This window comes from Misgurnus anguillicaudatus, chromosome 13 (assembly GCF_027580225.2).
Source record: "Misgurnus anguillicaudatus chromosome 13, ASM2758022v2, whole genome shotgun sequence".
Lineage (NCBI taxonomy): Eukaryota > Metazoa > Chordata > Actinopteri > Cypriniformes > Cobitidae > Misgurnus > Misgurnus anguillicaudatus.
In genome coordinates, this window is record NC_073349.2 from 14,945,522 (window position 1) to 14,960,389 (window position 14,868).

General features: G+C 39.5%; 1 protein-coding gene across 2 annotated transcripts in view; it reads right to left on the minus strand.

Annotated features, from left to right (window-relative positions):
- arfgef2 (ADP-ribosylation factor guanine nucleotide-exchange factor 2 (brefeldin A-inhibited)) overlaps nucleotides 1-14,868 on the minus strand; it is a 38,681-nt gene that overhangs the window by 18,807 nt on the left and 5,006 nt on the right. The window contains exons 3-21 of one of the 2 annotated variants that reach the window (XM_055188223.2): nucleotides 14,571-14,694; nucleotides 12,588-12,734; nucleotides 11,873-12,052; nucleotides 10,630-10,945; nucleotides 10,332-10,481; nucleotides 10,130-10,248; nucleotides 9,874-10,007; nucleotides 8,540-8,774; nucleotides 8,317-8,416; nucleotides 8,096-8,235; nucleotides 7,731-7,839; nucleotides 7,413-7,584; nucleotides 7,209-7,320; nucleotides 6,902-7,107; nucleotides 6,741-6,825; nucleotides 3,017-3,188; nucleotides 1,653-1,804; nucleotides 1,295-1,423; nucleotides 1,030-1,188 (exon numbers count right to left, since the gene is read on the minus strand). In XM_055188223.2, the coding sequence (XP_055044198.2) occupies nucleotides 1,030-1,188; nucleotides 1,295-1,423; nucleotides 1,653-1,804; nucleotides 3,017-3,188; nucleotides 6,741-6,825; nucleotides 6,902-7,107; nucleotides 7,209-7,320; nucleotides 7,413-7,584; nucleotides 7,731-7,839; nucleotides 8,096-8,235; nucleotides 8,317-8,416; nucleotides 8,540-8,774; nucleotides 9,874-10,007; nucleotides 10,130-10,248; nucleotides 10,332-10,481; nucleotides 10,630-10,945; nucleotides 11,873-12,052; nucleotides 12,588-12,734; nucleotides 14,571-14,694 (2,941 nt within the window). Of the gene's footprint in view, nucleotides 1-1,029; nucleotides 1,189-1,294; nucleotides 1,424-1,652; nucleotides 1,805-3,016; nucleotides 3,189-6,740; nucleotides 6,826-6,901; nucleotides 7,108-7,208; nucleotides 7,321-7,412; nucleotides 7,585-7,730; nucleotides 7,840-8,095; nucleotides 8,236-8,316; nucleotides 8,417-8,539; nucleotides 8,775-9,873; nucleotides 10,008-10,129; nucleotides 10,249-10,331; nucleotides 10,488-10,629; nucleotides 10,946-11,872; nucleotides 12,053-12,587; nucleotides 12,735-14,570; nucleotides 14,695-14,868 lie in introns of both variants that reach the window. The other variant, XM_055188222.2, reaches the window with a different exon arrangement.

The window sequence follows — 14,868 nt, forward strand, 5'->3', positions numbered from 1 at the left end:
TGAAAACTCTTCGGGGTTATTTAGGATGTAATACTACTCTATAAGTACTCAATATTAACATAAGATAAGCAGAAACAGTGTGTGTTATTAGACCTTTAAGGGATAGTTCACCCAAAAATGAAAATTCTTTGATATTTTACTCACCCTGGTGTCATTACAAACCTGTGTAAGTTTTTTTCTTCTCAGGAACACAAAAGAAAATATTTTGAAGAACGTTTGTAACCACATCAGACCCCAATGACTTCCATGGTATAGAAAAAAAACACTAAGGGATTTCCCAAAGTAACTTATTTTGTGTTCCATAGAAGAAAGTCATATAAGTGTTGAATGACATAGGTGTGAATAAATTACATCATTTTTATTTTTGGGTAAACTATCTCTTTATTTGGCTTGTGTGGAATTTTCCAGTAAATTTATTCAATGATACAACATATAGGTAATACAGTACTCTCTTTAAAGGGGACATTTCACAAGACTTTTTTAGGATGCTAAATAAATCTTTGGTGTCCCCAGAGTACGTATGTGAAGTTCTAGCTCAAAATACCCCATAGATTTTATTACAGCATGTGAAAATTGCCACTTTGTAGGTGTGAGCAATTAAGGGGTGGTATCTTCCCCTTCTGACATCACAAGGGGAGACAAATTTCAATGACCTATTTTTTCACATGCTTTCAGAGAATGGTTTACCAAAACTAAGTTACTGGGATGATCTTTTTCACATTTTCTATGTTGATAGAAGCACTGTGGACCCAATTGTAGCACTTAAACATGAAAAAAGTCAGATTTTCATGATATGTCCCCTTTATCATGTACAGCCCGTTTTACTCAAAACTTTTTGGTTTCATAATAAATATGTTTATGGCAAACATGCTTTCCTTATGTCTAGCCGTTGCATGGATATGCAAATTCATACCATGAACGAAATTAAAGTGGAATTTCCCTTTAGCAGTAAAGAGCAGGTGAGAGGAAACTGGAAGTGGATTTGAAGCGTATCTATTACAAAGCAAAATTGTCATTACTCCACCTCACCTCATGCCAGGAGTTGCCCAGGTAGTTCCCATCAGTGTGGGCAACCATAATGAGAGTCTTAATGGTGTCAATGTTCTTCTGCTTCATTTCTGTGATGCTGGAGCTTGCGGTGAGCAGCGTAAACCTGGCCAGGGCCTGGATGTAGGCATCCCTCTCCAGCTTCACGTATGGGCAAGAGGGAAAATGTACAGACTTTGTAAAAAGGAACTAAATAAGATATGCTTGACATTTAGGCATGAACAGCATTGATAAGCCAATCACAAACCTGCATGCTGAAAATACAGGCGATTCTGATAGCGCAGCGGATCCCCTCCAGACATAGAGACGCCACTTCCTGATCATCGCAGTCCTGAAGTCCTACGCTAAATGCTGCCAACAGAGGCGTCCAGGCCAACTGTATGCACAGATAAACACATTTATAACCACACAGCACATGAAAGCAGTTTTAAAAAATCTGACTTCTTTGCAATACATGTTACTAGTCAGACATGTGAAACCACTTCCTGTAACAGCATCAGAATGTGTTAAACTCTCTGTGAACCTTTTGACCCAACAGTAACCTTCAATATGTGCTTTCGCTTTCTTTTTTAAAACAATTACAAACCTAAGAGAGCTGCTGTTACCTTGAACATGGGGCGGACATGCTCCAGGTGAGTGGCGCTGAAGAAGGGCGCCTGGGCGTGGCTTACAGCCTCCATCAGAGCTTTTGCCGTTTTGGCCATCTGCTCCATCTCCATGTTATACAGCAACCTCCTCTGCTTCTCACTGGCTACATCTTAAAGGAAGACATTCACTTTTTAGCATCCAATGAGGTTTAATTTAAACCTCAACATGGAAATGACACCTTAAAGTGATACTCGAGCCAAATATCAAAATTACCACATGATATACTCACCCACAAGCAATCCGAAATACATATGTCCATCATTTTTCAGATGAACACTTTTTTACTAAATGTCCTTGCTTTTCCAAACTTTTATTGGAAACCAGGATCAGGGAACAACTTTTGACTTTGAAGCCCAAAAAAGTGCATCCATCTTTCACAAAAGTAATCCACATGACTCCAAGGGAATAATAAAGGTCTTTTGCTGGTAATTGATGCAATTTTGTAAGACAAATATCCATATTTTACACTTTATAAACTATAATAACTAGTTTCCGGTAACGACGGCATCTTGGACTCAATTCACAAGAGTCACTGCGCAGCATACACATGGCAATGAACGTTGACTACTATAAAACTCTCCAGTGAGCCCAAGATGATGCCGTTACCGGAGGCTGGTCATTGTGGTTTATAGAGTTTGAAATATGGATATTTTTCCCACAAAATTATCCGCAGAAGACCTTTGTTGACCTATTGGAGCCGTGTGGATTGCCTCGGAGAGGGATGAATGCACTTTTTGCTGTTTAAAGCAACACTATGTAGTTTCCATGTAAAAATGACTTACAGCTCCCCCATGTGGTTGAAAAGCGCAACAGTGCCTGGTATCAGACACTCTTCTGCAGGCAGGGGGAGGGGCGGGGCTGTGGTTCCTACCCTCCACCGCCACTTTCAGAGTGTGCTTGTAGCAGCTAGGAGGCTGCTCAGTTTGCAGCAACAGTACAATTTGTCCAGTTAAGAGTTGTTCTATCACTGAAATAATTTTAGAGACATTATTTAAAGGTAAAAAAAACTACATAGTGTTGCTTTAAAGTCAGAAGTTGTTCCCTGATCTCTGTTTCCTACCATTATAAGCTAGGAAACGCAAGGACATTTACTAAAATAACTCCAAATGTGTTTGTCTGAAAGATGATGGACATGTGTATCTCGGATTGCTTGAGGGTGTGTAAATAATGGGGTTATTTTGATATTTGGCTGGAGTATCCCTTAAAAGATCAATTAGATAGCAAACAAGCTTTCATGTAACCACACAACCTAATATACTTCCTCTGGATGCCATATCTATAAATACAATTTATCAGATACACGTCATGAAGATGCTCTTACTCTGTTTGCTGGACTTGGGGGTGATGGAGTATTCTTTACTCTCTTTCATGGCGATCTTCTTGCCTGCGATCTCGTCGTAGATAGATGACAGATATTCTTCAGGCAGGTCCTTGCTGTCATTAATGCCGCGATTCATTTTAATGTACTGTTCCTTTGTCATCTTGTTCTTCACCTAAAGAAAGAAGAAACCAATGTGACATTTCCATCACTGAAGAAGTGCTTGGGTGGTTTTAAGCATTTTACTGTGCAGTTTCTAAAGGTGTAATGATGGTTGTTAGAGCATTGCTAGGTGGTTATATGGTGGCCCAAATCAAAACAGTGCTCAAACCCACCCAAGTCTCTATAATAGTCTGCACTGCAAAGTTTGTGGGTTCGATTGCCAGGGAACACGCACTTGTAAAATTGTATAACTAAAATGCACTATAAGTTGCTTTGGATGAAAGAACCGAATGCACAATGTAAATTGTAAAGCAACATACAAAAGTGAGGAAAAACAAAGCAATTCTACCTAGGAGGCACATATTTTACATTTTTATGCAAAAGGTTTGTTTAAACCTCTAAACCCAAGTTAGAGCAACTGTTACTGTGGGTTCACACCAGACACGAGTTCAATGATTTGCGCGAGTAGATTACATACAAAGTGAATACAAAGACGCGATCAGATGTGTCCTCGCATGGGGCGATGCGAATGACGCAATATGGGTGGCGTGTTTGCCGCAAAAACACGTGCTATTCGCTTCAAACGCGTCTTCGCCCAAGTTGAAAATATTCAACTCGAGCAAAAATTTTGCATGACACAAAGTTAAATCCCGCGAGTAATCTAGAGCGGGTAAAGCGATGCCCCACGTTTGGTGTGTAAGTTGCATAACAGTGCCTTAGAATTCACCATTAAAGGGATTGTTTATCCAAAAATGAAAATTCTGTCATCATTTATTTACCCTCATGTTACAAACTTGTATAAATTCAATTCAATTCAATTCAATTTTATTTATATAGCGCTTTTCACAATAGTTAATTGTTTCAAAGCAGCTTTACATTAATAGAAGCAGTGAAAAGCACAGAAATGTCTTTGTTTTGTTAAACACAAAGAAAGATATTTGTAATGAAGCAGGAACACTGCAAAAAAATTACTAAGTTAGTGTTTTTGTCTTGTTTTTAGGACAAATATCTAAAAATTCTTAAATCAAGATATATTTTCTTGAGCAATATGCCCTACGAAAATAAGTCTAGTTTTAATGGTGCGTTTACACCAACCACGGTAGAGGCGTGAAGCGCGAGTGATTTCAATGTTAAGTCAATGTGCAGACGCGTTGACGCGCGTCAGGAGGTCCCACGGCGCGGAAGAGGCGTTCGGCGCGGAGCGGAAGACGCGTTTCCGCCTCATTCGCGCGTGAAGCTCGCGCGAAAGGCGCGAATTGAGCGTTGTGCGCGGTACGCGCGAATGGTGCTATTGTGCATTTTGCGTTTCACGCAAATTTGCGGCTCACGCCCGAGTTGAAAAATTTGAACTTTGGCGGAATTTCGCGCCGCGTTAACCAATCAGGAGCCTGCCTGCTGCTGTGGTGGCAGCCCCGCCCGGAGTCACTCACTCAAGCAGTCACTCGGAGCTATATGACACAAGTTGTTATTTCTATTAGGAGACAGGAATAAAAAGGACCTCGCTTGGAAGAGTGTCAGTAAGGACTTTGGGCAACCTGGCAAGTTGTAATACACACTTCACTTTTGAGTCACGTGACGTTTATCAACCCGCGCCGTTTATTTTCCCCCTATAGTAAGGTTACCCAATACAAACTGGTAACTCTCTTGATAAATGCACAAGTAACATCAGTCATCTTGCAAACAGACACTCGCACAGCAGTTGCCCCTCCCACAAGAAGCGGATTTTGCCTCGGACGCGCGTCAAATGCTTGCTTTTTCCGCGCGTCTACTCCGCTCTTCAGCGCCAATGCATTCAAAGTGTTCACGCGGCAAACTAGGCGCGGTAGACGCGATTTTGACGCCCAAAACGCGTTTGGTGTAAACCCTGCATTAGACAAAAAAAAAAAACATTAAATGTAAGTAAAATTGTGCTTAAAACAAGCAAAAACGGTAAAAAAAACTGTAAATGGGGCAAGTAAAAACTTTCACTTTCTTAAAGGCGGGGTGCGTGATTTTTGAAAAAACACTTTGGAAAAGGGAGTTGGGCCAACTACCAAAACACACTTTAGCCAATTAGCAGTAAGGGGCGTGTCTACTAACTGACATCATTGCCAGGGTTGCGTATTTTAAATTTGCATTTTTACAAGAGGTTTACAAGACGCTTTTGTTAACAAGAGGTAAACAATAGAAGCAATTATAGCAACACAAGAACAGAAATACATAAGTGCACTGGAAATAGTCTCATCAAGTCTAACACAGTATACATAGCCATGGGTTAGTTTTTTTGTAAGAATGTATAGATAGAGATCAGGAAAAGAAGGAAAAAAATAAAATGAGAGTAAGTCTTATATTAGGAAGTGAGCTAATGGCGGAAGAGATGGAAGAGAGGGTTTTTAGCCGGTTCTTAAAGACAGCTACAGAGTCAGCAGATCGTGTCACGTATGTGTGGGGCGTGTCTATCAAAAGAAGGCCCAGATTCTATTGGGGTAGGGGCGTGTTTGTTTAGGTAATTTCAAATGTCAACATTGGCTTTCAGAAATCATGCAGGGTGCCTTTAAACACTTCATTCAAGAAAAAAATCAAGAACATTTTTCTTATTCTATTGGCAAATTTTTTTTGTGCTTGTTTTAAGCACAAATTCACTTAAATTGTATGTTTTTGTCTAAAAACTAGACTTATTTTCTTAGGTCATTTTGCTCATCAAGCATATTTTTTGATATTTGTACTGAAAACCAGGCTTGTGCACAATTCAGAATTTCAGAATTGGCCTCCATTCAATTCATGAATTTGAATTTGAATTGAATTGACTCCGCCATGGAAGTTGAATTTGAATTGGAATGACAGGAAGTGGAATTAAATTCATGGCAATTCAAATAAATTCCACAGTCACACAACAGAAAGAATCTCACATACATTCAGTGTTAGGAAAGTTGCTTTGGAAAATTGTTTGGCAACCATTTTAAATAGTTGGTAAAATTAAAGCATTCTGGGGAATGAAGTCATGTTCCACAAAATTACAATAAAAAAACTTTATTTGTTATGTGACTAGAGTTTTTAACATTAATTGCTGGGGGAAAACATTTCCTGTTAATGTAATCTGTACAAGTAATTCAAACTAATATAATTTTTAGAATATGTAATGCAATCATATCTGACATATACTGAAAGCTTCATTTTTAACACTTCACTTACTGTATAATATGTATATTAATTTCTTAGAATTTCTATTGAATTGCAATTCTGCTTCCTTTAATTCAAATTCGATTTTTAATTCTAGATCCTGTTTTTGACATCAATTCAAATTCAATTCAAAATCAAGAATTGAATTGGAATTCAGGAGTCATTCTCAATTCAATTCTGAATTGTGCACAAGCCTGCTGAAAACAACACAAAAATACAAATGAAAATAGCACTATTGACTTTCATAGTAGCAGTTTTTTCTATGGAAATCAATGGTGCCTCTGTTCCTGCTTTTTTACAAATATCTTCTTTTATATCAGGTTTGTAACAACACGAGGGTGAGTAAATGATGACAGAATTTTCATTTTTGGGTAAACAATCCCTGTAATATAGAGGGCAGTTTCACCTGTGGGCTGTGCAGGTCTGTGGTTAACATGATGATGGAGTATGCCAGAACATAAGCTGTATCTGCGCTGGCGAACAGAGTCTGCCTATAAAGCAACAGACCAGTTTAGAGATTAGCATATAAAGAAACCCCATAAAGCTTTAAAAGACTGCATTGCTCACCCCTGATTGCATTCCAAGTAGCGAGCGGCAAACTTCTCCATGAGCCTGTCGATTTTCTGGGCTTCACCCGGAAGCCTAAATCCTTCCAGGAAGACACGGAGCGCTGATACAAAGTCTGTGCCGCAAAAGTCCAGCTGGTCCACATAGCAGTACATCACCTCCTTATTAAACTTCACATTCTCCCCCAAAAACTCTCCAACCTGTGTCTGATCACATGGTACAGCATAGACAAGACTCAACACCAAAGCCTAAGTAGTTGTCAATATTAAACAAAACGTCTACTACTGTCCGTTCACTATGAACTTACTGTGTCCAGTCGTTCCTCTTGGTGTAAGAACTGGGCTATTTCCTCCTGTGATGTTCCCAGCATGCCTTGCTCTTGCAGGTATTGCAGTCCCCTTTTTGGTTTCTTGTTAAACCTTTCGTAAAAAGCAAAAAGTTTTCAGAAAAATATAGATACAACAAAACAAAAAAATGTAAATGAAATGTTAATAAAAAAAAGATGACTCACAGATCAATACCATGCTCGATAATCTCTTTCTGGTGTTTGATGACCTCATACTGATCTGGATGAACACCAGAAGATACAGTGGAGTCCAGAGAGCTCACGCTGTCTCTGCGAGAGGACGGATGCTCGGCGAGCTTCACATCTGCACTGTCACCCTCTGCTGGACGTTCCTGACCTTCACCGCAAAACAGTACAGCACATTCAAACACATTCACAGACTCATAAAATAACCTAAGCCTAGAAGAGGCTCAAGTAAACTGAAATTAAAGTTAAAATAAAATAAACCTAAACTCATATGCAACTATGAATCAGTTCTCTTACCAAGATTGGCCTGCAGATTTGGGTTAACATACAGATCTTTGCTCCATTCCACCATGCACTTCAAAATAGACACCAGACACTCCAGTCCCTTTTTTCTTAAGCTCAACTCCTGAAATTATTAACCAACACTTAATCAATCAGTAATTACAAAACACAAACACCTCTCTGGCTTTACATTATGGGCAAGTTTTAACAGAAGTATGTGAATGAGTAGTCCAATGATGGGTAAATTGCTGGGGTAAAGTTGCAAGTTACAATGTCCAGGAAAATGCAATAAACAATGATGTTAACATGTACCATAATGTCATTACGTTCCTCCTAGCATCATTTTAATGTGAGCTGTATGATTAAATTATTTTAAATACCTGTAACGGAGTCATTCCGAGCTCCTGTCCACTCCGTCCCTGGGCGATTTTAGACAGATCATTAACCAGACGCTCAAAAATGTTGGCGGCGTTGAGATCGCAATCATAGTTCACATAAATGTCCACTACACACTGAGCATCTGTGAGAGGAAGGAAGAGACTTAATACTGGATTTTAAAGTGATTAAAGTGGTAGGCACATTATAGTTGTTTGCCCCAGACCTGCACAGATACGAGTCAGCGTCTGGATGACCATCCACTTGTGTTCAAAGGAGCTGGATGAAGTCTCCAGGATGGTCAGAAAGATCTCTCTGAAGAACACCTGAGAAGATTCAGAATAAAAATTATCAAAAATAATGCAAAATGGTGTTAGCAAGACTTTTTTTGTGTGTTAAAATAAAAATAGTAAATAACTGTGAATGAATCTTACGAAAATGAGCTTTACCTCAATCTGCATCTTAAGGTGCACTTTGAAATGGGAGAGCAATGTCAGGAATATGGCGAGAGAAAGTTCAAACACTTCAGGCACAGAGGAGACCCCGTTTTTCGAGAGCGCCACACACAGGTACTGCTTGATAGCGTTCACAAACATCTCATGGGTTCGGAAAACAGGACCGGCACCCTGGAGCACAGACAGCAAGAGCTGCAGAGAAACCACCTTAGAACGAAGCTCATGGGACCTGTGAGAAAGGAAGGGAAGAGGATGGAGTACAGAAATAGACACAAGATGGAATCACAGTTATATTAACTGTATAGGACTATTTTTCAATAGTAAACTGATCCAACAACAATTTTCCTTTAAAAACACTGCACTTAATGCTTTAATAAATAACAACACTACACAATATCGCATCATATAGAGTACTCATCATTTAAAGGAATAGTTCACTCAAAAATGAAAATAATGTCATTACTGACTCACCCTCATGTTGTTCCAAAGTCGTAAGACCTCCGTTCATCTTCGGAACACAGTTTGGGATGTTTTATATTTAGTCCGAGAGCTTGTTGACCCTTCATTGAGGATCTACGTGCGGTGTACTGTCCATGTCCAGAAAAAACATTATCAAAGTAGTCCATGTTACATCAGTGGGTTAGTTAGAATGTGTTGAAGCATCGAACAAATACAAAATTATGACTTTTTTTAGCATCGTCTTCTGTTCCGTGTCTGTTGTGAAGCGCATGCGCGAGACTAAAGTCACGTGACTGCAGTGATGCGGATGACGTGTTATCTGGTGCGCCCCAGCTGTTTTTGTTTTTTTTGTGCGCCCACGCTTTGTTTACAGTCTGAGGGAGACGCACGCTGTAAGTTTGGAAAGAAACTTCACAAACATGTCTGAGGATAACACGTCATCTGCGTCACTGCAGTCACGTGACTTTAGTCTCGCGCATGCGCTTCACAACAGACACTGAATAGTAGACAATGCTGAATAAAGTCGCCATTTTTGTTATTTTTGGACCAAAATGTATTTTCGATGCTTTAACACATTCTAACTGACCCCCTGATGTCACATGGACTACTTTGATGATGTTTTGATTACCTTTCTGGACATGGACAGTAAACCATACGTAGATTTTCAATAAGGGTCAACAAACTCTCGGACTAAATATAAAACATCTTAAACTGTGTACTGAAGATAAAGGGAGGTCTTACGAGAACGACATGAGGGTGAGTCATTAATGTCATTATTTTCATTTTTGGGTGAATAATCCCTTTAAGGGGCTTGGATTTGATATTGGATAGCCATAACAGCACTGTAAAATATATTTTTTTCCCCTTACTTTGGATCTGGTGGTCCATCAGCCAAAGGCTTCATGGAAAGCTTGCAAAGGGAACGAAACACAAGAAAGGCGTCTTTCTGTAGGATGTGAGAGAAACGGGTAGCTGTCTGGCCGCCCTGGAGGGTTTCTGCATCCTGCTCATACACAAAGAAGACCCATCAGACCAGTGATGTAATGTGTTTTTATGTATATATATAAAACACAAATAGCTCTTAAAGCTCAGAAAACAACTCCATCATAAAAATTCAAACCCCACCAGAATGTCTGTCGAGGACTCTGAGGCACGATCGTCCACCGTTCCGTTCATCTGTTGCGAGTCTACATGGACAGCAGGGGGCGGCATTTTGGTTTCCGAATCAGAGTGTTGATCTAAGCCTATAGAAGAAAATAAGCAAAAGGTTTTAGGAGCAGGTGGACCTATTATTTTGTAGTCGTATGCAGATTAAAGTTTGACCCACCTCCTTCAACAGAGCTATCTCCCAGACCGCTGTCCGGCTCGACCTCCTCCAGAACCTCAGTGGCTGCTTCAGCTTCAGGCTGTAGATGTGCCTCGTCTGCCTCCTTTGTTGCTAAAGACCCAGCATCTGTTTGGCCTGACTCTTTAGTGTCTGTGTCTTTAAAATAAAAAAGGAGAGCTAAGCTAGTGATTGTCAGTCACTACTTCACTAATAAAGAAATAAATACTACATATTGTGTATGTAGACGTTTTAGGAGCTAGACCTTTTTTGGCCTCTGTGTCATTTTAACCCTTCATACCTGGATGCTGAAGTTCCTCTGTGCTCTCTTTATTTGTGGTAAACTCCTCTTCTGATTTCGACTCCTCTGTCTGGCCATTGATGGTTGATGAGTCTTGAGGAGGGGAGGGGCTGGAGGAGACACCAGCGGGGCTGAGGGGGAAAGACGGAGAACCGTTCTGTTCTGAGGTGTCTCGCCCAAGCCACGGAGAACCGGACCTTCGGCCGGCAATCGGGGAAGGGTTCTGGGTCACAGGTGAAGGATTGCTGGAGACCGGAGAAGGATTGCACAGCTGCAGACGTTGTCTGTCTTTCTCTGCTTCCTGAGCCTCCAGAGCCTGTAAGAAAATCAGCAAGTCTATTTCCGATGCTAGTTCCAAGTATTAGTTAAAGGGACACTCCACTTTTTTTGAAAATATGCTTATTTTATAGCTCCCCAAAAGTTAAACATTTGATTTTTACCGTTTTGGAATCCATTCAGCTGATCTCCGGGTCTGGCGGTACCACTTTTAGCATAGCTTAGCATAATCCATTGAATCTGATTAGACCACTAGCATCGCGCTCAAAAACAACCAAAGAGTTTCTATATTTTTCCTATTTAAAACTTGACTCTTCTGTAGTTACATCGTGTACTAAGACTGGCGGAAAATTAAAAGTTGCGATTTTCTAGGCTAATATGGCTAGGAACTATACTCTCGTTCTGGCGTAATAATCAAAGAGTGCCCAAAAATAGTCCACTGCTATTGAAAGTAACCAAGGGAACTATTATTAGGCGCTAAAGGCAGTAAAGTCCTTTACGCCTGAGAGTATAGTTCCTAGCCATATCTGCCTAGAAAATCGCAGCTTTTAATTTTCTGTCGGTCTTATTACATGATGTAACTACAGAAGAGTCAAGTTTTAAACAGGAAAAATATCAAAACTTTTTGGTTATTTTTGAGCGCGATGCTAAATGGTCTAATCAGATTCAATGGATTATGCTATGCTAAAAGTAGTACCGCCAGACCTGGAGATCAACTGAATGGATTCCAAAACAGCAAGAATCAAATGTTTAACTCTAGAGAGCTGAAAAATTAGAATATTTTTCAAATAAAGTGGAGTGTCTCTTTAAATACCAGATCGCAAATATATATACATTTCCCAACGTGTAATTAAGCCAAGCCGGCGTAAGCTAAGCCTTATCAGGAATCTTATCTCCAAGATTGCATTATCTCCAAAAAGTACTTTTTTATGTGAAATAGGTATTTTAAAAAGTAGTTTACACTAACCGCCTGGTTCTCCATACGTGTGAAGATGACATTAAGCATCTGTGTAAGAGTGGCCTTGGCAGTTGTCTGGTTGATCAAGTTTCGGCTGGCCAGGTAGATGTTGTAGCAGGTCCGTACGGTGAGGAGAATCGTCCCCTCGTGAATCTCTATATGCGGTGATGTCACAGCTGTCAGAAGAGCCTACATGATATAAACGTTACGATTTATTCAAATACAGTGGAGTGTAAAGATCTAAGACCACATTAAATTGATCAAAATCTAATTTCACAGACAGACAGGGTCACAAATATAAAACAAAAAGAATATTACATGCACACAAGATCTTGTGAGCTTATTTACACACCTTAGTAGTCACACGAAACAATTTACCCATGATGCTGCCTCACCCTCTTATGCAAACCATTACTCTCTTTATGTAAACTGCCTCTTTCTCTGCACCGAAGAGAGCTGTCACATAGCATGATTATCTACAGTTAGGCTCGAATCAAAGACTTTTACTCTGAATGTCGCACCACTAGGTGACCATGTATGCGTCCATTGCCAGAGGCGTCACATTGAGCATTGCACAGTCCCTTATTTAAAGTAATAACAGTGCTCAATCATGTTATATCCAATATCTTTGGTTTGGTCTTAGAAACCACAGTACATTGGTATTATATGGGCCATCATCCACACTGCTCTCAGGTTAAGCGGTGATGATGAAGAGTTGTGTCACCTTTATGATCTGTAGCTGGACCCCCTCATCAGTCTGTGGACCCTGAAAGCAGTTACAGATGGTCTCCAGCAGCCGATCAATCAGACGCTTTCCTGGAGCACCACTGTCAGGGGCGTTTCCTGTGATGTGGCCGTACGCAATGAGCTTCTGCAGTGAACAGAGAAAATGTGAGTGATGAGATGTTTTTGTCATGATTGTAAATTCAGAAAGTTGTGAACTGTGATTTTTAAAACTAAAATGAAGTAGAAAGGAGCTACCACTATAACACATTAAAGAAATAGTGGACCAAAATTTGAGAATTGTTTCATAATTTACTGCTATCATGCCATTCAGATGATAATATTTGAGCTTATTTACCAATCGATATGTTGATTTGTAAATAATTTACCTTATTTACCTATTGATATGCATATCCATAGCAACATACAGATCTGTGAGGGCTATGTGATGCCACTGGTATGCAAATACATTTGTTTTATATTAAGATGAACTAGTCTTTTAAGTTTCTATCCACTAAAAACATTCTTAAAATTAGGTTAGTTGTTTAATTTAAAAGGACACTCCACTTTTTTTGAAAATATGCTCATTTTCCTGCTCCCCTAGAGTAAAACATTTGTTTTTTACCATTTTGAAATCCATTCAGCTGATCTCCAGTGGCCGGTTGCATAAAACTTTAAGACTAATCTTTAAAGTTAGTCATGAATTTTTTCTTCAAGACTGATCATAACTGTTTTAAGTATGTTACATAGTAAGGTAGATTGGTCTAATTTAAATCCAAATAATAATACTGATTAGCCCTAACTAATTGCTAGTTAGTCAGAGTCATACTTAAGACGCAGTCTTAACGTCACGGCTATGTTTATGCAACCGGCCACTGGTCTGGCTGTATGACTTTTAGCATAGCTTAGCATAATCCATTCAATCTGATTAGACCATTAGCATCGCGCTCAAAAGTAACCAAAGAGTTTCGATATTTTTCCTATTGAGCAATGAAATATCATTGCAGTGCCTGAAAATAATACTCTGCTATTGAAAGTAACCAAGGGGTCTATTTTCGGGTGCTGCGTAATATCACTGCACCTCCTGCAGCCATGTTACGGCAACAAAGTCCTTGATTATTCGCCAGAATGAGAGTATAGTTCCTAGCCATATCGGCCTAGAAAATTGCAACTTTTAATTTTCCGTCGTTGTTAGAACATGATATAACTACAGAAGAGTCCAGTTTTAAATAGGAAAAATAGCCAAACTCTTTGGTTATTTTTAGCACGATGCTAATGGTCTAATCAGATTCAATGGATTATGCTAAACTATGCTAAAAGTTGTACCGCCAGACTCGGAGATCGGCTGAAGGGATTCCAAAACTGTAAAAATCAAATGTTTATCTCTAGGGGAGCTGGAAAATGAGTGTCCCTTTAAATTAAGCTTAAAGGAGCATTTCACCCGTGGAAACATTAATCTTTATTAAAAGTGGATCATATTTGTAGTCGAAATGTAACATAAATTTCTAATTTGGTGCCTATTTGACCGAGAAAATGAGTGTTTGTTGTCTCACCCTCTCTACAAAGATATTGGACTTCCTTCTTTCAATGATGCAAAATGACGATTTTTACATCATTGAAAGAAGGAAGTGCAACACTGAAATCCATATTTCTCCTGTCTCAGGGGAAACAGAGGAAATGATGCACGACCATTCAAAAATATGACTGGGGTTCTAACTATACATGACTTAATGCAAATGGGTGAAGTGTCCCTTTAATTAACAAATTTGTTGAAGAAGTTCTAGTACTACCAAGTCACAACCTAATGTCCAGTGTAAAATCTGTATCCTAAAATAACCATTTTAGTTACCTCCCTAAACAACAAATCAAAGAAGATTGTCCGTAATTTGAAAATTACAGGGTTGACATGTCAGGGGTTTAACAGAAATATGTAATGGCAAATGCCAAGGGTACCAAAGCAGGACAATGAGAACACTGAATGTACCTGTAGGCAGTCAAGAGAGGTGCTGACAATGCGCGGAGACTTCGACTGACATGCCAGCTCAAATGGCAGGACGTACTTGTCTGCTTCAATGTAGTTTGCTCTGGGTGGAACAACAGTGCCATCCCTGAAACACACAGAATTCACAGCACAGATGAGTAAAACATTTACTACACCATACAGAAAGCTTCAGACCGTACACGTCACATTAGTTAAATCCTTCCGAAGTTCTTTAGCATTAAAGAGGGCCTTATGTTCAGCTAACAGCATAGATTTTAAACCGAATGAATGTGGCCAGTGT